At 42.7% G+C, this 15478-nt stretch overlaps 1 protein-coding gene across 1 annotated transcript in view; it reads right to left on the bottom strand.

Moving 5' to 3' along the window:
- Positions 1-347: 347 nt before the first annotated feature.
- EFEMP1 (EGF containing fibulin extracellular matrix protein 1) overlaps positions 348-15478 on the bottom strand; it is an 82223-nt gene continuing 67092 nt past the window's right edge. Inside the window, exons 7-11 of the mRNA XM_034764296.1 lie at positions 13155-13274; positions 7560-7679; positions 3889-4012; positions 3568-3763; positions 348-1598 (exon numbers count right to left, since the gene is read on the bottom strand). Of these exons, the coding sequence (XP_034620187.1) occupies positions 1440-1598; positions 3568-3763; positions 3889-4012; positions 7560-7679; positions 13155-13274 (719 nt within the window). The 3' untranslated portion in view covers positions 348-1439. The remainder of the gene's footprint in view (positions 1599-3567; positions 3764-3888; positions 4013-7559; positions 7680-13154; positions 13275-15478) is intronic.

The following is a 15478-nucleotide window of genomic DNA, read 5'->3' as shown; positions in this document are numbered from 1 at the left end:
CCTGTATAAAAATTCAGATTAAGAAAGAGAACAAGAACAAACAGTGAAATGTTATTTTTAAAAGACTTTGTTTGTATTTACCATATAAAACTTTAACAGACGTGCCTGTGAGAGGTGCTGGATTTAGGAAGCTTGCTTTTTACTCTTGTTTATGACAATAAATAGTCCCCTTTCAGTTTTCTATTAACTGAAATAATACATGGGTTGAGACTTTCTGGGCCAATTGCGTATAAATTGGAATACCACTATGGAAGTCAATGGATCTATGCTGATTCACATCAGCTGAGGATTTGGCCAATTTACAGTTATTCAATATAAAATATCTTAAAAGACTAAATAACTCACTATGGGAGAGAGATTTATTTATTAAAAAACTTTGTACACCAAAGTATAAACTATTACATTTTAAACAAGAAATAGGAGAAGGTCTTACATATTACAAGGAAGATGTATTAATTCTTGAATTACTATGAACACTGTACATGAGAAACAAAAATCCAAGTTACAGAAAACAGGAATAGGACCAATTGCTTGAAAATATGGCATAAAACTTAATCATCAAGAAAATGTTCTGAATTCTAAGCATACAATTTTGTATTTCTGGAAGAGTAGCATTTAAATTCTGTCTAGAAATGCAGTATCCCTCTACACAAAAGCTAGTAGTACCGGTCTCATAAACAAGCAGTCATATACAGAAATATTTCTCAGTTGATGATTTTCCTTTGAGAGTTTCACTTACTGTTGAAGTTTTCCTATCATATCCCATTTTTCTTGGAAAGATCAAATGTTACTGTCTACTATGTTTTAAAAAAGTCTTTACATATATCAGATCCTTAAGAAACATGTAATGCAAAATATTTTTTGCAATGTTAATTTACGCCAAACCAGATTAAAAAACCAACTTGATAGCACATAAGTGTCTAAAGAAATAGATTTTTATTGACCTTTATCCTTTCTTACAAGGCAATTAAAAAGGAGAAATACATTGTAACCTATTAGAAAGCTTTTATTTTGTATTTCATTAATGTTATATTATCCTTTTTGAGATTCAATGTAACTGTGCTAGAACTTAAAATCTATTATAAACAACACAGGAGATCACCTTTTAATTGTATGACTACTTGGCTAGGAAAAGTGAAGTTTTACAAAATAGTGTAAGCCTATATTTTCTTGTACAAAAGTATAATATGTAGATGTCTAATCCAAGTACAGTAATTAAGGCAAGACTTTTTAGTCTTTATACAGCAAGTGACAACACCCACATTATAATATGGAACACACGTATTAATTTTGAATAACAGGTATAATGTGTGGGTTATAGATGTTGATTTACTAAATAAATCTTAAAAAAAAAAAGCAAAATCTATAAATAAAATAGTAAGTGCTTTCTTTAAGATAATATTCTTTGGCTGCTTTAGGTGCCTGTGAAGGGTTAATAACTAAAATGAGTAAGGTCCCACTATTATTGTTAATCTTAGCACTGAACTTGTACGATAGTTCAAGCTGTTGACTGTCAGCATCTCCAGATCTACAATATGTTCTCTTGGTCCCGATAGTGATTTCACCAGTACGAGCATTGCACTTATTGCACTTGTTTGCTGAAAAAAAAAAAATAACAAAGATAAAACTGTTTCATTCAGGCAAATCTGAAATCATTCTTTAGTTACCTCCAGTTGGTGCCTATATACATTGCTTCACTGTAAAATAATTCATCTCAGCCATCATCATAATGCATAACTCAAGCATTATTTTAGCATTTTAAAATAACTATGACTATATTAAACCTAGTTTTGATGATTATACATAGCAGATGTAAGGTAATATGTGAGGCAAAAATTGGATCTCAGGAGCTTACAAATAATTTTCCAAAAGGACCAGAGAAAAGTGAGACCTCTTTCAAACATTTTAAAAAGTAGTTGTTTTTGACATCTTATTACTCTATTTGCATCAGCTCAGTCTACAGAGAACCATCATGAAACGGTCAAATGACACATGAATTCTAATTTCTGTGTTTTGTTTCCTGAAACTTTTATAACACTCCTGAAAAATAAAGGTCTTCAAACCTCATCAAAATGAATTCTTTGCTGCAGCCTTAACTGCGGCATTGCTACCACTCCATCATAATATGTTATGTATATTTTAATGAAAGCTGAGATTCTGATCTCATCGTATGAGTGAAGGAGTTGGGGCCATAGGCATGGATTTTTATATATATATATATATATATATACTATAAATCCATGCCTATGGCCCAATATATATATGCATATCTGAGGGGAGGGATAGCTCAGTGGTTTGAGCATTGGCTTGCTAAACCCAGGGTTGTGAATTCAATCCTTGAGGGGGCCATTTAGGGATCGGGGGACCAAAAAAACCTGTCAGAGACAGTACTTGGTCCTGCTAGTGAAGGCAGGGGACTGGACTCAATGACCTTTCAAGGTCCCTTCCAGTTCCATATATTATTATTAATCCAGCTCTGGTCTGAGGTCAGAGCATTAGATCCCAGACTATGGCAGTTTTTACTTTTTACAGTAGAGAAAAGAAATATCATGCAATAAAATATATTAAAAGCTAAGAGCCAATGGTGACCACTGCAGTACAGATACACTGGGGAACAGAGTGAGGCATAAGGAATCCTTTCATAACTCTCCCCTTCAAATGCAGGACAGCCATAACCTGGGTGCTGACCTTGGGAATGGAAGATGTAGAGGGGTGCCATCTGGACCGCTGGCAGGGATAGCAACCCCTCAAGGGGCATGTCCCAGCCCTCTCTGCATGCTACGATATCTATGGTGGGTATATTTAAGCAGCTGAAGTAAAGGGGGGGAGCCCTCCCCTCATTCCCTCTTTCAGGGACTTAATGCCTACAGACACCATGCTGGGCACAGAGCAGCACCTCCTCCTCCCCAATCTCAGCATGGCTCTGCCTTATAAGAGTCATAATTGAACATCAGCTTTGACCTGTTACACTGAGGGCTTCTTTCAGCCCCAAGGATAGACTGTCACTAAATCACATCTCAGTTTCCCCAAACCAGCACTCTAGTAGTTCATTTTCCGGTACCAAAGAATTCTTCTCCTAGCAGTTTGGTTGTCATATGGTCATTTGGGCGTCTATAGCTATGAAGACCACAACCGTCTTTATAGTTCTCCTTTTTTCATCAAGGACTTGTCTCTGTATTTATTTTCCAGGTGATTATAGTGAATACTTCCTCTTATGAAAGGGAACATAATTTGACAACAATGGGTTTACATGGGTCTTAATTTGTCTTGCTGAACCTTATTATCAGTGATGATGCACTGAATGAAAAGAACCCACTTGATTCTCAGATCAGAGATTGAGTTTGCAGGGCTAATAGAAGAGAACATCTTTTTACTTGTAAACTTAGCACATTTGATAGGGAATTATAGAGAGACAATAAAATAAGATGCCAAAATAACATTTTTTACAGAGCAGAATTGTTTTTATGGCTATGAAAAACAGCCAAAGCACTGTAGTACTGGCTTTACCAACACGTCTCCCAATTCTCTTTGCACCCTTGCACTGGTCTGGCCCCTTACAATACTTACTCGCAGGTAGAATTCTCCATTTTCATTTCCAGACTTAATCCGGAAAGTATTTATAGTATTGGGATAAATAGTTGTTGCCTGAATTTGGAAGATATCAGAGGGCACAGTTCTGTCTGAACGGATACTCATGTATTTGTACACAATAGAGTATGGCAGCTCTCGACAAATGGCATTGGAAACTGGGCATACACAGCGACTGAAAAACAAACAAAAATGGATCAAACTTCATTCATGTGCAAACTAGCAAGATGCTCTTCCAGTTGTAATTAGTAATGCTGCCTATTAAGGATAATCCTACAAACTATGTGTGGTTTTTCTTACTTCTCAGATGTCAGGACATAAGGTTCTTGACAAGGATTTCTTGGGTAACAACGAAATCCACCATGATAATTCCAGCACATTTCATCCTCTCTGCATTCATTAGTAGTCTCACATTCATTTATATCTAGATAGGAAGGAAGGAACCATATCAATTCCCAGTCTAAGTAAATGTAGATGGAATGCAAAGCTGGTATGAAAAAACCTATAAGGGAGTGTTTTAGTTTAAAAACAGACAAAATGCCTCCTGCTTCTGCACTGAGGAAACCCAACACCCCTACTCCCCACCTCTCTTCTAAGGCCTTCTGGAGTAGGATTCTTCTATGCAGAAACTGAATGTATTTATCGAGTTGACTCTTGGTTTAAATTGACTGAACACATCCAATAGACCAGAGGTTCTCAAACTGTGGTCCGTGAGCAACATTCAGGTGGTCCGTGGATAGTTCCCTCTAAGGTGCGCACCTGGGCAGCCGCACACGAGAGAATGAAGAGCTACCCACCTAATTAGTGGAGCCAAGCATGTGTGGCTCCATTAATTAGGTGCCTGGACCCTGGAGAAGACGCACATGTAAGGTGAGGTGGTGGCCTTGGGGGAATAAGAGGTAGGTGTGAGCGGGCAGTGGGGTGAGAAGAGGGGGTGGGGGTAATTTGGGATGTGCAGGGCTGTGGCGGCCAGAGAAAGTGGCGACTTTCCCCATCTCCAGGACTGAGGCTGCCAGGGAGAGATGGCCCCACTTTCCAGCCCCAGCTCGGAGGCTGCTGCAGCAGGGGAGAGACCCCTCCCTCCTTCCCAGCCCCAGCTCAGGGGCTGCCACATCGGGGGAGACAGGGCACATCCATTGCATTAGAAAGGTAATACTACTGATATTAAAATATGAGTTGTGTGCTTTTATTTGTAGAACAAAAAAGTTAATTATTATTAAGGGTTTTTTTATATAGTTCTTTTATTCAAAGCGCTTTACAATAGTTAGCTAATGGTACAAACAACATTTGGAAAGATCATTAAGTGGTCCGCTGAGAACCTCAGCAATTTTCAAGTGGTCTGTGAAAATTTTTTTTTGAGAACCACTGCAATAAACTAAAGAAATATATTAAATTATACTATATAGTACAAACGTTCGGATGTATTAAGAGTCCTAGTTCATAACAACACAGCTTGTTGAGATATTTGTTGTTAGAAGGAAGATTTCTGGTGGACAAATAAAGGGTGGGTATCAATAGAGGAAGAGGATCAGGCTTAGTTTGTGGGGCCTCATTTATGAATTGCGGGGCTTTCAAAGGCTTATTTTATTTTTTATATACATAGAACATCCTAACTGTCAATTAGGCTTTATTTAACTGATATATTTTTCATCTTTAACTCTCAAAGTTTTTTATCTGAGAATACCCTTTGGATTTATAGAAAGTGTTTAAAACACAGATAGGTGCAAATTTGACCCAGGATTTCCCCCCGACCGCCTTCCTTTCATAGGTTTCTTGAACCTGAAGCTGGTAGAGCTGGTAGAACTCTGTATGGGTGGCAGTAAGGATGGTAGTAGATTGATTCTGGGGAAGAGGCGGTTCCTGTGCTCCAGCACTGACAGGGTCACTTGTAGGGGGTGAATTGGGGTTTTGACATTCCCTGTACTCATCCAAGGCCACAACTGGCTCAGTGAGCCTCACCTACCTTCTTGACTTTCCAGTCTCCTGGCCCTATCCATATGCCTTCTAGTGGTTCTGCCAGTTTGCTGTGCCTGCTGTTTCTTCTCTCCCAGCCTTTCTGCCTCACTGTACCCATACCTACAATGCCCAGAACTCATTCTCTAAATGACATTGGAGCCCAGCTGCCTTGTGCTGGGCTCCTGTGATGTGTTGCACTCAGTGTATGCCATGCCAATCCCATTGATCTGTACACTGTGGCTTGTTCTAAACATCAAGTCATCTTTGTCTTGCATGACTGGTAGAGAAGTAAATATGCCACAAGGCTTCAAATCATCAGAGACAGGAATGGAGATTCTGCCTTTCTGATGGGGTTGGGTGTGTTTGTGAAAATCTTCCCTCACCTGCCTCTTATACTTTCACCTCTTGCAGAAGGTGAAGATCCTGTCCCAGAAAGCAAAGCACAGCAGGATCTGCTCTATCTCACCAGAGAGGAGTTGGGAGAAGCAGGGAGAATCTTCTAAGAGTGGTGTTGGAGGAGCTGCTATATCAAAGAGCAAGGGTTTGAGGCAGTGAGTGGGGTTGTGAAGATTCACCATTCTCTGACCCTCCTGATGGGAGCTATGAGTTATGAGAGAGTAGCTGTGGGTGGAGCTGAGAGTGTCTGGAGCAGAAAAAGTGCAGGTAAGGGGAACGCTAGGTTATGGGGAGGTGTGGATGTTAAGGAAATCATGACTAGTGCACTTTCTGCTCATGTAATCAGTATTAATGTTCAAGACTTTTTTTTTAAGTTGCAAAAATGAGATCACACAAGTCTGAAGGGTTAGCTGAATCTATAATTTCTGCCAAAACATACCAAAGGTTTCAAAACACCAAATAATAATAACAAATAACCCTCTAAAATTAATCACCCATCCATCCTCAAAATACTCAAAAGTACTCATTATCCTTGAGAAGAACTGAATGAAATAAGTTTGAAGTTTCTAGACCAAATCTCTTAAAGGAGATGAGTTTCTAAAAAAAAAAATTACTCTTACAAAACCAAAACAAAAAATTCTCCAAAATATTTTGTCAAATTAAGCTTTAATTAAAAACAAACAAACAAAACCAACCTAGTCTAAGAAGACAGTATGCATGAGAAATTTCTGGTGGAGGGTAGCTTGCAGATAAGAATTGTCATATTCAGATTTAGAATAGAAGCTTAGTTACAACTTCAGTTATGGAGTTACTGCGGAGCCTCCAAAATAGGTACAGAGAATCCATTTGTGTTATTTCCTTGTTCTTTATTGAGAATAAGTTGCAAAATTATTAAATTCTAAAAATCAAGACTGCGTCAACAATTTTCTGGCTTATATAGCATACAGTTCTTGTAATTAGTATACTGTGCTGTTTGTTTGATTTCACAATGCAGACTACTCGCCCAGGTGAGAGAGATCACTTCATGTATTTAACATAAGCCCCACCGGGCCTGTAGTAGCAGAAGGGAAAGAAAACTGATTTGAATGTTGATATATGTACATTTGTTTTGTTTTATAAATATACTATACATTCAATATGCTTTTGAAAAATTCTCACACCTTTTTTCTGTTACTGGAAAGAACAGTTGTCTTTCACTTGTGGTGTGATGAGACTCAGGAGTCTATGTAAAATGGAACAGCTGATGTAAATCCATATTTAGATACCTGAACAACTGGCTTGATTTTCAGAGGTACTCATCTCTTTGTGCATCAGGCTGCTTGTTTAAGTGCCAAACTATGGATGTAGGGATCTAAATTTACTATACACCCAAGTTTGAAAATTTTGTTCTGAAATCATAAAAATCCCAAGAGAGAGATCAGAATTTTTAATAAAATGTAACTCATGTAAGTTACGTGGCAATTGTCAAGCAATGTTGTACCCTCTCTTACTCTAGTATATGGGTAATCCTTTTACAAAAGATACAAACACACACAGACACACACAAAACCTGTAGTCATAGTCTTGTTTTAAATGTTAATATTGCAGTAGTTTAAAATGTTAAAGATCAGTACACTTACCTTGACATGTTCTAGCTCCTACCACCTGGTATCCCTCAGGGCAGATGCATGAAAATTTCCCGGGTTCATTGACACACTGATACTGGCATATGTAACTTGAAGTTCTGCATTCATCAATATCTGCAGAACAGCAAAATAGTTTGAATTTATTGTCTTAAAAACCTATCTTCTCACAGAAAAAAAAGGTTACTCAACTTTGTAACTGTTGTTCTTTGAGATGTGTTGCTCATGTCCATTCCAATTAGGTGTGCACGTGCCGCATGCATGGCTGTCTGAAAGTTTTTCCCCTAGCAGCATCTGTTGGATCGGCTGTGGAGCCCCAGGAGTGGCACCTGCATGGCGCTAAATATATGACCCTGCCAACTCGGCATCCCCTCAGTTCCTTCTTGCTGGCTACTCCAACAGTGGGGAAGAGAGGCAGGTGTGGAATGGATATGAGCAACTCATCTTGAAGAACAATAGTTACAAAGGTGAGTAACCGTTTTTTCTTCTTCGAGTACTTGCTCATATTGATTCCAATTAGGTGACTCCCAAGCCTTACCTAGGGGGGGCCTAGGCCCTAGTGGACTGTACGGTGAGAGCTGGGGTCGGTGCGCTCGACGTAGAAAGCTAGGGCCCTGCAGACATTGAGGGAATGCAGCTGCTGTTGCCGGGGACCAGCATGAGGTTTCAGGTAAAAAATGGGCAAGAAACTATCCTGGCTGATGTGAAAGTCCGACACCACCTTGGGGAGAAAGGCTAGGTGCGGTCTGAGTTGTACCTTATCCTTGTGGAAGACCATGTAAGGTGGTTCTGAGGTGAGAGCCTTCAGCTCGGAGATGTGTCTCACTGATGTAATGGCGACCAGGAAAGCTATCTTCCAGGAAAGATACAGGAGGGAGCACATAGCCAGTGGTTTGAATGGGGGCCCCATGAGTCGTGAAAAGACCAGGTTAAGGTCCCATGCAGGGATAGGCTGCTGGATTTGAGGATTGAGATGGTCCAAGCCTTTGAGAAAGCGACCAACAATCAGGTTGGCGAAGACAAAGCGTCCAGACGCACCTGGGTGGAAGGCTGAGATGGAAGCGAGGTGAACCCGCATGGAGGATGCCACCAGGCCTTGCTGTTTCAGGTGCAAGAGGTACTACAAAATGAGGGTCACTGGCACCTGGAGGTTGTGTGTGCGGAGCTGGTCACATCAACACGAAAACCGTTTCCAAATTGCCAGATATGTGGCTTGAATAGAGGGCTTCCTGATGCCCAGCCTTATGGGGTCCAAACACAGAAGCTCTGTGGGGTTCAGCGGTCCAAGGTTATTTGAGACCATGCACGGTGGAAATGGGATAAACGATTAAAAAAAGGTGGAGAAGGATCTGGGGGTAAGGCTGGTACGCCGTCCTTGGGCGTCCCTTCAAAAGGCCTGCTAGGAACCTGACGATGGTTTGATCAGGCCCTGGCCTTGCCCAAACGGGGGGTTGGAGGGCTTCCTCCTGCCATTTTGCCCCCCCCCCCCGCCTGTAAGAGTCCTGCCTTGGATGAGGAGGGTAGGAGCGCTGCTGCGGCTGTTGGGGCTTGAAATGCTTCTGCTGGGTTGCTGGGGTGTGCATACCCAGGGACTTCATGGTCGCTTGAGCCCTTAAAGCTATGCAGCCTAGAGTTAGTCTGCTCCGTGAACAGGCCCTCCCCATCAAAGACTAGGTCCTGCAGCACCTGCTGAACCTCAGGTGGCAGGCCAGAGGCTTGTAGCCAGGAGGTGCACCTCATGACAATCCCCAAGGACAAGGTACGTGCAGCCAAGTCTACAGGGTCCAAGGAGGCCTGTAAAGAGATCTGTACCACCATCTTGCCCTCATCAACAAGGGCCCCAAACTCCTCCCTGGACTCAGGAGGCACAAGCTCCTTGAACTTCAGCATGGAGTTCCAGGAGCTAAAGTTGTAGCGGCTCATGAATGCCTGCTGATTGGCAATCCAGAGCTAGAGCCCACCCGTGGAGTACACCTCGTGGCCAAACAAGTCCAGCCACTTGGGGTCCTTCAGCTTGGGCGCTGGGCCTCTCCTTCTCATTCATGGCCACAACCACCAGTGAGCAGGGCTGTGGGTGAATGAGCAAATAGTCGTACCCCTTCGAGGGGACAAAGTATTTATGTTTGACTCCCTTGGCTGTAAGGGGAATGGAGGCTGGGGTCTGCCAGATGGTTTTGGCATTGGTCTGGATGGTCTTGAGGAGGGTCAGGGCCACCCTTGATGGACCTTCTTGGGCCAAAATGTCCACCACCAGGTCCTCCAATTCCACCACCTCCTCGGCCTGCAGGTTCATGTTGTGTGCCACCCTGCACAGGAGGTTCTGATAAGCATGGATATCTATGGGAGTGGCCCAGAGATAGAGGTGCCCACCACAGCCTCATCGAGAAGGAGAACGAAGAGGCCATGGGGGGAGAGGGTCGTCCTGACCCCCCTGTGCCATGGGGGCCCAGATGCCCTGCATCGCTGACCGAAGGCCCAAGCTTGGGAACTGGAGTCAGAGGGGGTCTTGAGGTGGGAAGGAGGCATGACATCTCCTCCACACCCCCAGGAGCAGGCCGACTGGTGGAGGTACCCGTGGTTCAGAAGTGGCCAACCAGGAAGCACCAGACTGTGCACCCTGGGCCTGGTGTTACGCCCATGGGGTCCAGAACAGCCACTGGGTGGGCCCCTGCCTGTGCGCTGCCATGGTCCTGCCCCCGCATCAGGGCAGCCACAGTCCAATTGGTGGCGGTCCTGGACTGAAAACCGCAATCCTGTCTCCGAACCCCAGGAACGAGAACTGGACCATGAGGGCCAGGGTGGTGCTAAGCAAATCTGCGCCGGTGAGCGGTGTCAAGGAGAAAGAGAGTGGTGCTGCGAGACTGGGGAGCAGTGTTGGGACCTGCAGCGGTACCGGGATCTGGAGAGGTACCGTGGCCTGGAGCTGTGTCGAGATGATGAGCGGCGCCGGAATTGGTGCTAGGTCTGGGACCTGCTCTGTGACTGGCGGGCGGAGTGGCGCCGTGATCGGGAGTGTCAACACGAACCGGAGCGATGCTGCGAGTCCGACAGGTGTCGCGATGGAGAGCGGTGCTGGGACTCCAAGAGGTGCTGGGAACAGGAGCGGTGCTGGGAATGGGAGCGGTGCCGAGGCTCAAACACTAGAGCCGACGGGACGAAGGTCGGATCAACGCTGGCTTGCCTTGAGACGGTGCCATCCACTGGCACCAGAGGCTTGGCATGGAGAGGAGGGGACCTCGATGCCATCATGGCAATGAAGTCCCTTGCAGCCACAAAGGTGAGCGGGGTGGAAGGCAGCTGGACTTCCACAACACTGCGGGTTGGGGAGTCCAATGGCACCAGACTCAACGGTTCCCCCAGTGGAGCCTAAGTTGATGGTGCCATTTCCACAATCTTTGCTGCTGGGCTCTCCCCTCAGGGACACGCCACAGTGGCTGGCTCCAGGGAAGTGGGTCTCTGTGAAGGAGAGCCACCCTTCTCTAGCTTTGGGTGCCGCTTCGGTGCCGGGGAGTGGGAGCGGTGCTGAATCAATGTTGCCAGCTTCAGTGCTGGCAAGTGCGGTGCTGTGGGTGTCAGCCAGAGTCCAATCGCGGTGCCGCTTCCAGTACTGCCACCGGGGCGCTGCACACCGAAGAACTCGGTGCCGGGTCCTGCCGTCCCGAAGGAGGCTGGGGACTAAGTGCCACCTCCATAAGGAGCTGCTTCAGGTGAAAGTCCTGCTCCTTTTTAGTCCGAGAACGAAATCCCTTGCAGATCCTGCACTTCTTGGTTTGGTGAGCCTCCCCCAGCCACTTTAGACAAGAGTCATGGGAGTTGCCTGTTGGCATGGGCGTGGAGCAGGACTTGCAGGGCTTGAATCCCACAGTCTTGGGCATGAAGTCCCGAGGAAAAATAGTCGGGGTGGAGGGTAACTCCCCAACCCGACTGCCACTAACTAAAACAAAAACAAAGAACTACCAACAAAAAACAAACAACAACTATCTACCAAAGCTAGGGAAACATGGAGAACTTGCAGAACAAGACACCACAGTTCCAACATCGTCAACAGGTGGTAAGAAGGCACTGAGGGGTTGCCAGGTTGGCAAGGGTATATATTGAGCGCCATGCAGGCGCCACTCCAGGGGGCTCCACAGCCGACCCGACGGATGCTGCTAGGGGAGAAACTTTCCGACAGCCGTGCATGGGGTGCGCACACACCTAATTGGAATCGATATGTGCAAGCACTCGAAGTATTAATATATTAATTTACAATTACTACACATTAGCTTTAACAGAAGTAAAATATATCCAGTCTGAAAGAAGGAAGTTCTCCATAATCTGAAATGAATGCTACGCTTAAGCAACTTAAAGTTGTCACTAAAAAAGCTAATTCTACTGGGTATATTTAACTATCTCTAAAGATCAGATTTTTAAGAAATATACTCTAGAGATTAAATGAAATATACTGAGATTAAATGAAAAAGCCTTCAGAACAGGTTTGGGAAAATAATTTTAGAAAGTCATTTTTTAGTGTTCCAAAATGTGATTCCCCCCCACTCTCCTGATCAAAGTATTGACCACTTTGGTTATTTAGTTCAGGGAAAATGTTTTGCCCTCAAATATGTATGCAACTCCCACTGTAATCAATGTGAACTGGTCTTGGGAAGAGGATAAGGACCATTTTCTCCCTTCAAATAGTATTGGCTGCATGCCATTCTCTTTTGGCTTTTGTAGCTTTGCCTAATTGATTAGCTGTCAGCAAAAGCAATTTAGGATGGAATTTAATTTTATTTAACAACTTATGTGATATTTCTGAAAAAATAGCCGAATCAATAGAATTAGGGGTGTCTTGACATTACCGTAATGTGTCTTATCATATTGGAGACCTGAGCTCAGTCCTTTACTCTTGGGCTGGGGGCTCTTTGGAGACATCATGTTGAAGGCTTGCTCCTGCTTCCTACAATCACCATGTCTCCAAAGTTGCCTAGAGGACACCAGTGGGGCTCGGACAGAGAAAATTAAATGCTGATTGTATAATTGTCAGGAGATGTATGCTGTTTGGACATCCACTTGCATAAAAGCAACTCAAAGGCACAACTGTCTCTTCTTTAGAATGACAAGTTTAAGAGGATTTGTTTAGAGCAATTTTACACCACACAGAGTTATCCTTGTTTAGGTTTGCCTTCATTTCTAGTTTGTCATGATCTTCTGTATTAGATCAAACACCATTCAAGTTAGTTTCAGGAGTAAGTTTTCAGAAGTGTGTCCCCTGACCCAGGTGTTGCCTGAAAAATGTGTATATGCAATTTTTGCTTGCAACTGAATTGTGAGTGCACATCTGAGTAGCAGCATCTCTACCTACCTGAATATAGGTACAACTACTCACACATGTGTCTGCAATTCATTCTGGCAGGTGCAAAAATATGATATCAAATTTTATGGCTGCAAACTGTACCCACCAATAGGGATGCCAGACCTCAGTCTGACTAGAACCACCCATACCTTTTAATTCACAGAATAACTTTTCTCAGAAAAATTGCAGAATCAGAAAAATGGCAGTTATCATGTACCAATATCTTTCTATTATGACATTATGTATAAAGCATAGTTTACCTTCACAGTTGATTCTGTCACTGCTTAACTCAAATCCTGGATTACACTGACAGATAAAAGAACCAAGTATATTGTAGCATTGTTGTGCGCATGGGTTGTTGGCATCACATTCGTTTATGTCTGAAAAGAAAGGTTACATATCTTCATGCACATCTTGTTCTTTGTATCTGATAATTAAGCTGATCAAATTGATTAGTCCTTAGATTGGGTCCACCACTTTGCAAAAGTTAGTAGATTGTATCAATAAAGATTTTGCAGTTGCTGGAACAGTGTCAGATCTGTGCTCTTCATTCCTTGTAGAAAAACTGGAATATTTTTCCAGGAATGAGAGTTATTCTAACATGTAATGAACTCTTCCAAAAATGTTTAGTACAGCTATTAAACTCCACATTCCAGCATCTTTTTTTCCAGGTATGAAATGCCAAGTCTATAAATAATTGATATAAGGAACACATACTGATAAGACCTCTCAGCATGCATTGGTTAAGATTTTATCTGAGCTATTTATTACTCTTAAAATCTGTTCTTTTAAATTCCATTACAATTATAACATGAGCCACTGAAACCAGTAGAGGGTTTTGCAAAGCTCTAAGACAGACCATATTGGGGGAAGGCATTTTTTGATGCTAGATTATTTCTATGATGTGTCCATTTTAAGAACATGTGTGAGGATACTGCAATCTGAAAAAGGAGGAATTTTCAATGGAAAGTTATGTACAGGAACCTGCAATACCCCTCTCTGGAGTCTTTAACACTTATTTTTCATACACCGTTGACTAATTTATTTATGTGTATCAACTTGTATGTAGATTTTTAGTGTACACAGAGGAGGAATACAAGAAAAAATACTCTTCATTCACATCCTAATGTGTTTTATCAGATGCAACCATTATTGAACTTTTACAGTTTTAATATATTTTTTATTTCATGGGCTTTTAAAATGCATATAAACAATATCAGAAATATTCAGGTGCAGATACAACTAATACAACTGACAAAATTCACTTCTCTACAATCAAAATGTCTATTAAAATCAACCATTCACAAAAAATTCAAATAGGGAGTAAAATATTTAGCCCATATATGTTTAAGATGTGGATGGGGAGGAATGACTATGAAGCATTTTTTCTGTTAAATACTTTTTGATAAAAGTGCAGTGACATTTGTGAGAGCAATGTTATCAGAAACACTAAACAAAAAGACAGAAAAAACAAATGTATCTACTGTATATGCTTCTCTAAAGTTCATCCACTCTCAAGAGATACAAAAGTTGTTACACAAATGTATCCACTGTGGATTTCTGAGGTGTCATAGGAATATAACAGTTAACAGATATACCCATCGCAAACAACAGTTCGCCACATTATGTAGCAAAAATGGCAATCAGCCATTTGTAAAATTTCCTTTTGAGATGAGACATGTTGTGCTTCGAGGTTGGTAACAGGAGAAGGATGTGCTGTAAAGGACCTTTCACGTTTCTTGGTGCTATAGTCATACAAATATCTGAAGAAATATTTCTTGTAAGCTATGGGCTCCCCTCTGCTCACACAGTCTGGAGGAGAACGATTCAGTACCTGTGAAGGGATCTGGGGATGGGAAAGTGTGTGGAGGGTGGCTTCCTTTTCACAACCACCCCAGGAAGCTGCCTCTCCCGTTGCAGACACTGTAGATGTGTTTTACTCAGCGATGGTGGAGTGGAGCGAGGGGATAGTAAGCAGCCAGGGGGAATAGCAGCTGTGTGTGATGTATACCACCTCAAGACAATCTGGAATTATAACTAAACCATTGTAGAAATAGCAGTAACTTACCTTCTGTGGCATTTCAACACCATGGAGAAGGCCTTTGTACGTATATGGAATATCAAATGGCAATGCTTTGGAGCAGTGGTGGCAGCTGTGAAACCTCTGGAGAAGCCCACTGATTGGTGGGCTTCTTCCCTGCCAGTCACAGCATCTGTAGATTTCAATGGCCAATTCCCTTCCCAAATCCACCATACCCTGGGTAAAATCTCAGCTCCACTCATGTCAATGGCAAAAACTCGATTGATTTCAGTGGGGCCAGGACTTCTGCAACATCCTCTCTTGGGGGCTGAAGATCTGTTTTCCCGTTATGGTCATTTCAAGCTCAAAGTGGGGGATGATTTAGTCTTATGTATCATATAACCATTTAGCTTAGTCATATTCAGTGAAAACAGATTTCCTCCCCCACCCCACTTCTTAATTCGAACCCACACAATAGCAGTGGATGAAATGGAAACTTTAGTTCTCTTCTTCATAAATTCTTTCATGGATTGCATGTATCTTCACTGGTGTGACTGAGTAGTT

The sequence above is a fragment of the Trachemys scripta genome, chromosome 3 (assembly GCF_013100865.1).
Source record: "Trachemys scripta elegans isolate TJP31775 chromosome 3, CAS_Tse_1.0, whole genome shotgun sequence".
NCBI lineage: Eukaryota > Metazoa > Chordata > Testudines > Emydidae > Trachemys > Trachemys scripta.
This window is presented reverse-complemented; position numbering and strand designations above follow the sequence as displayed.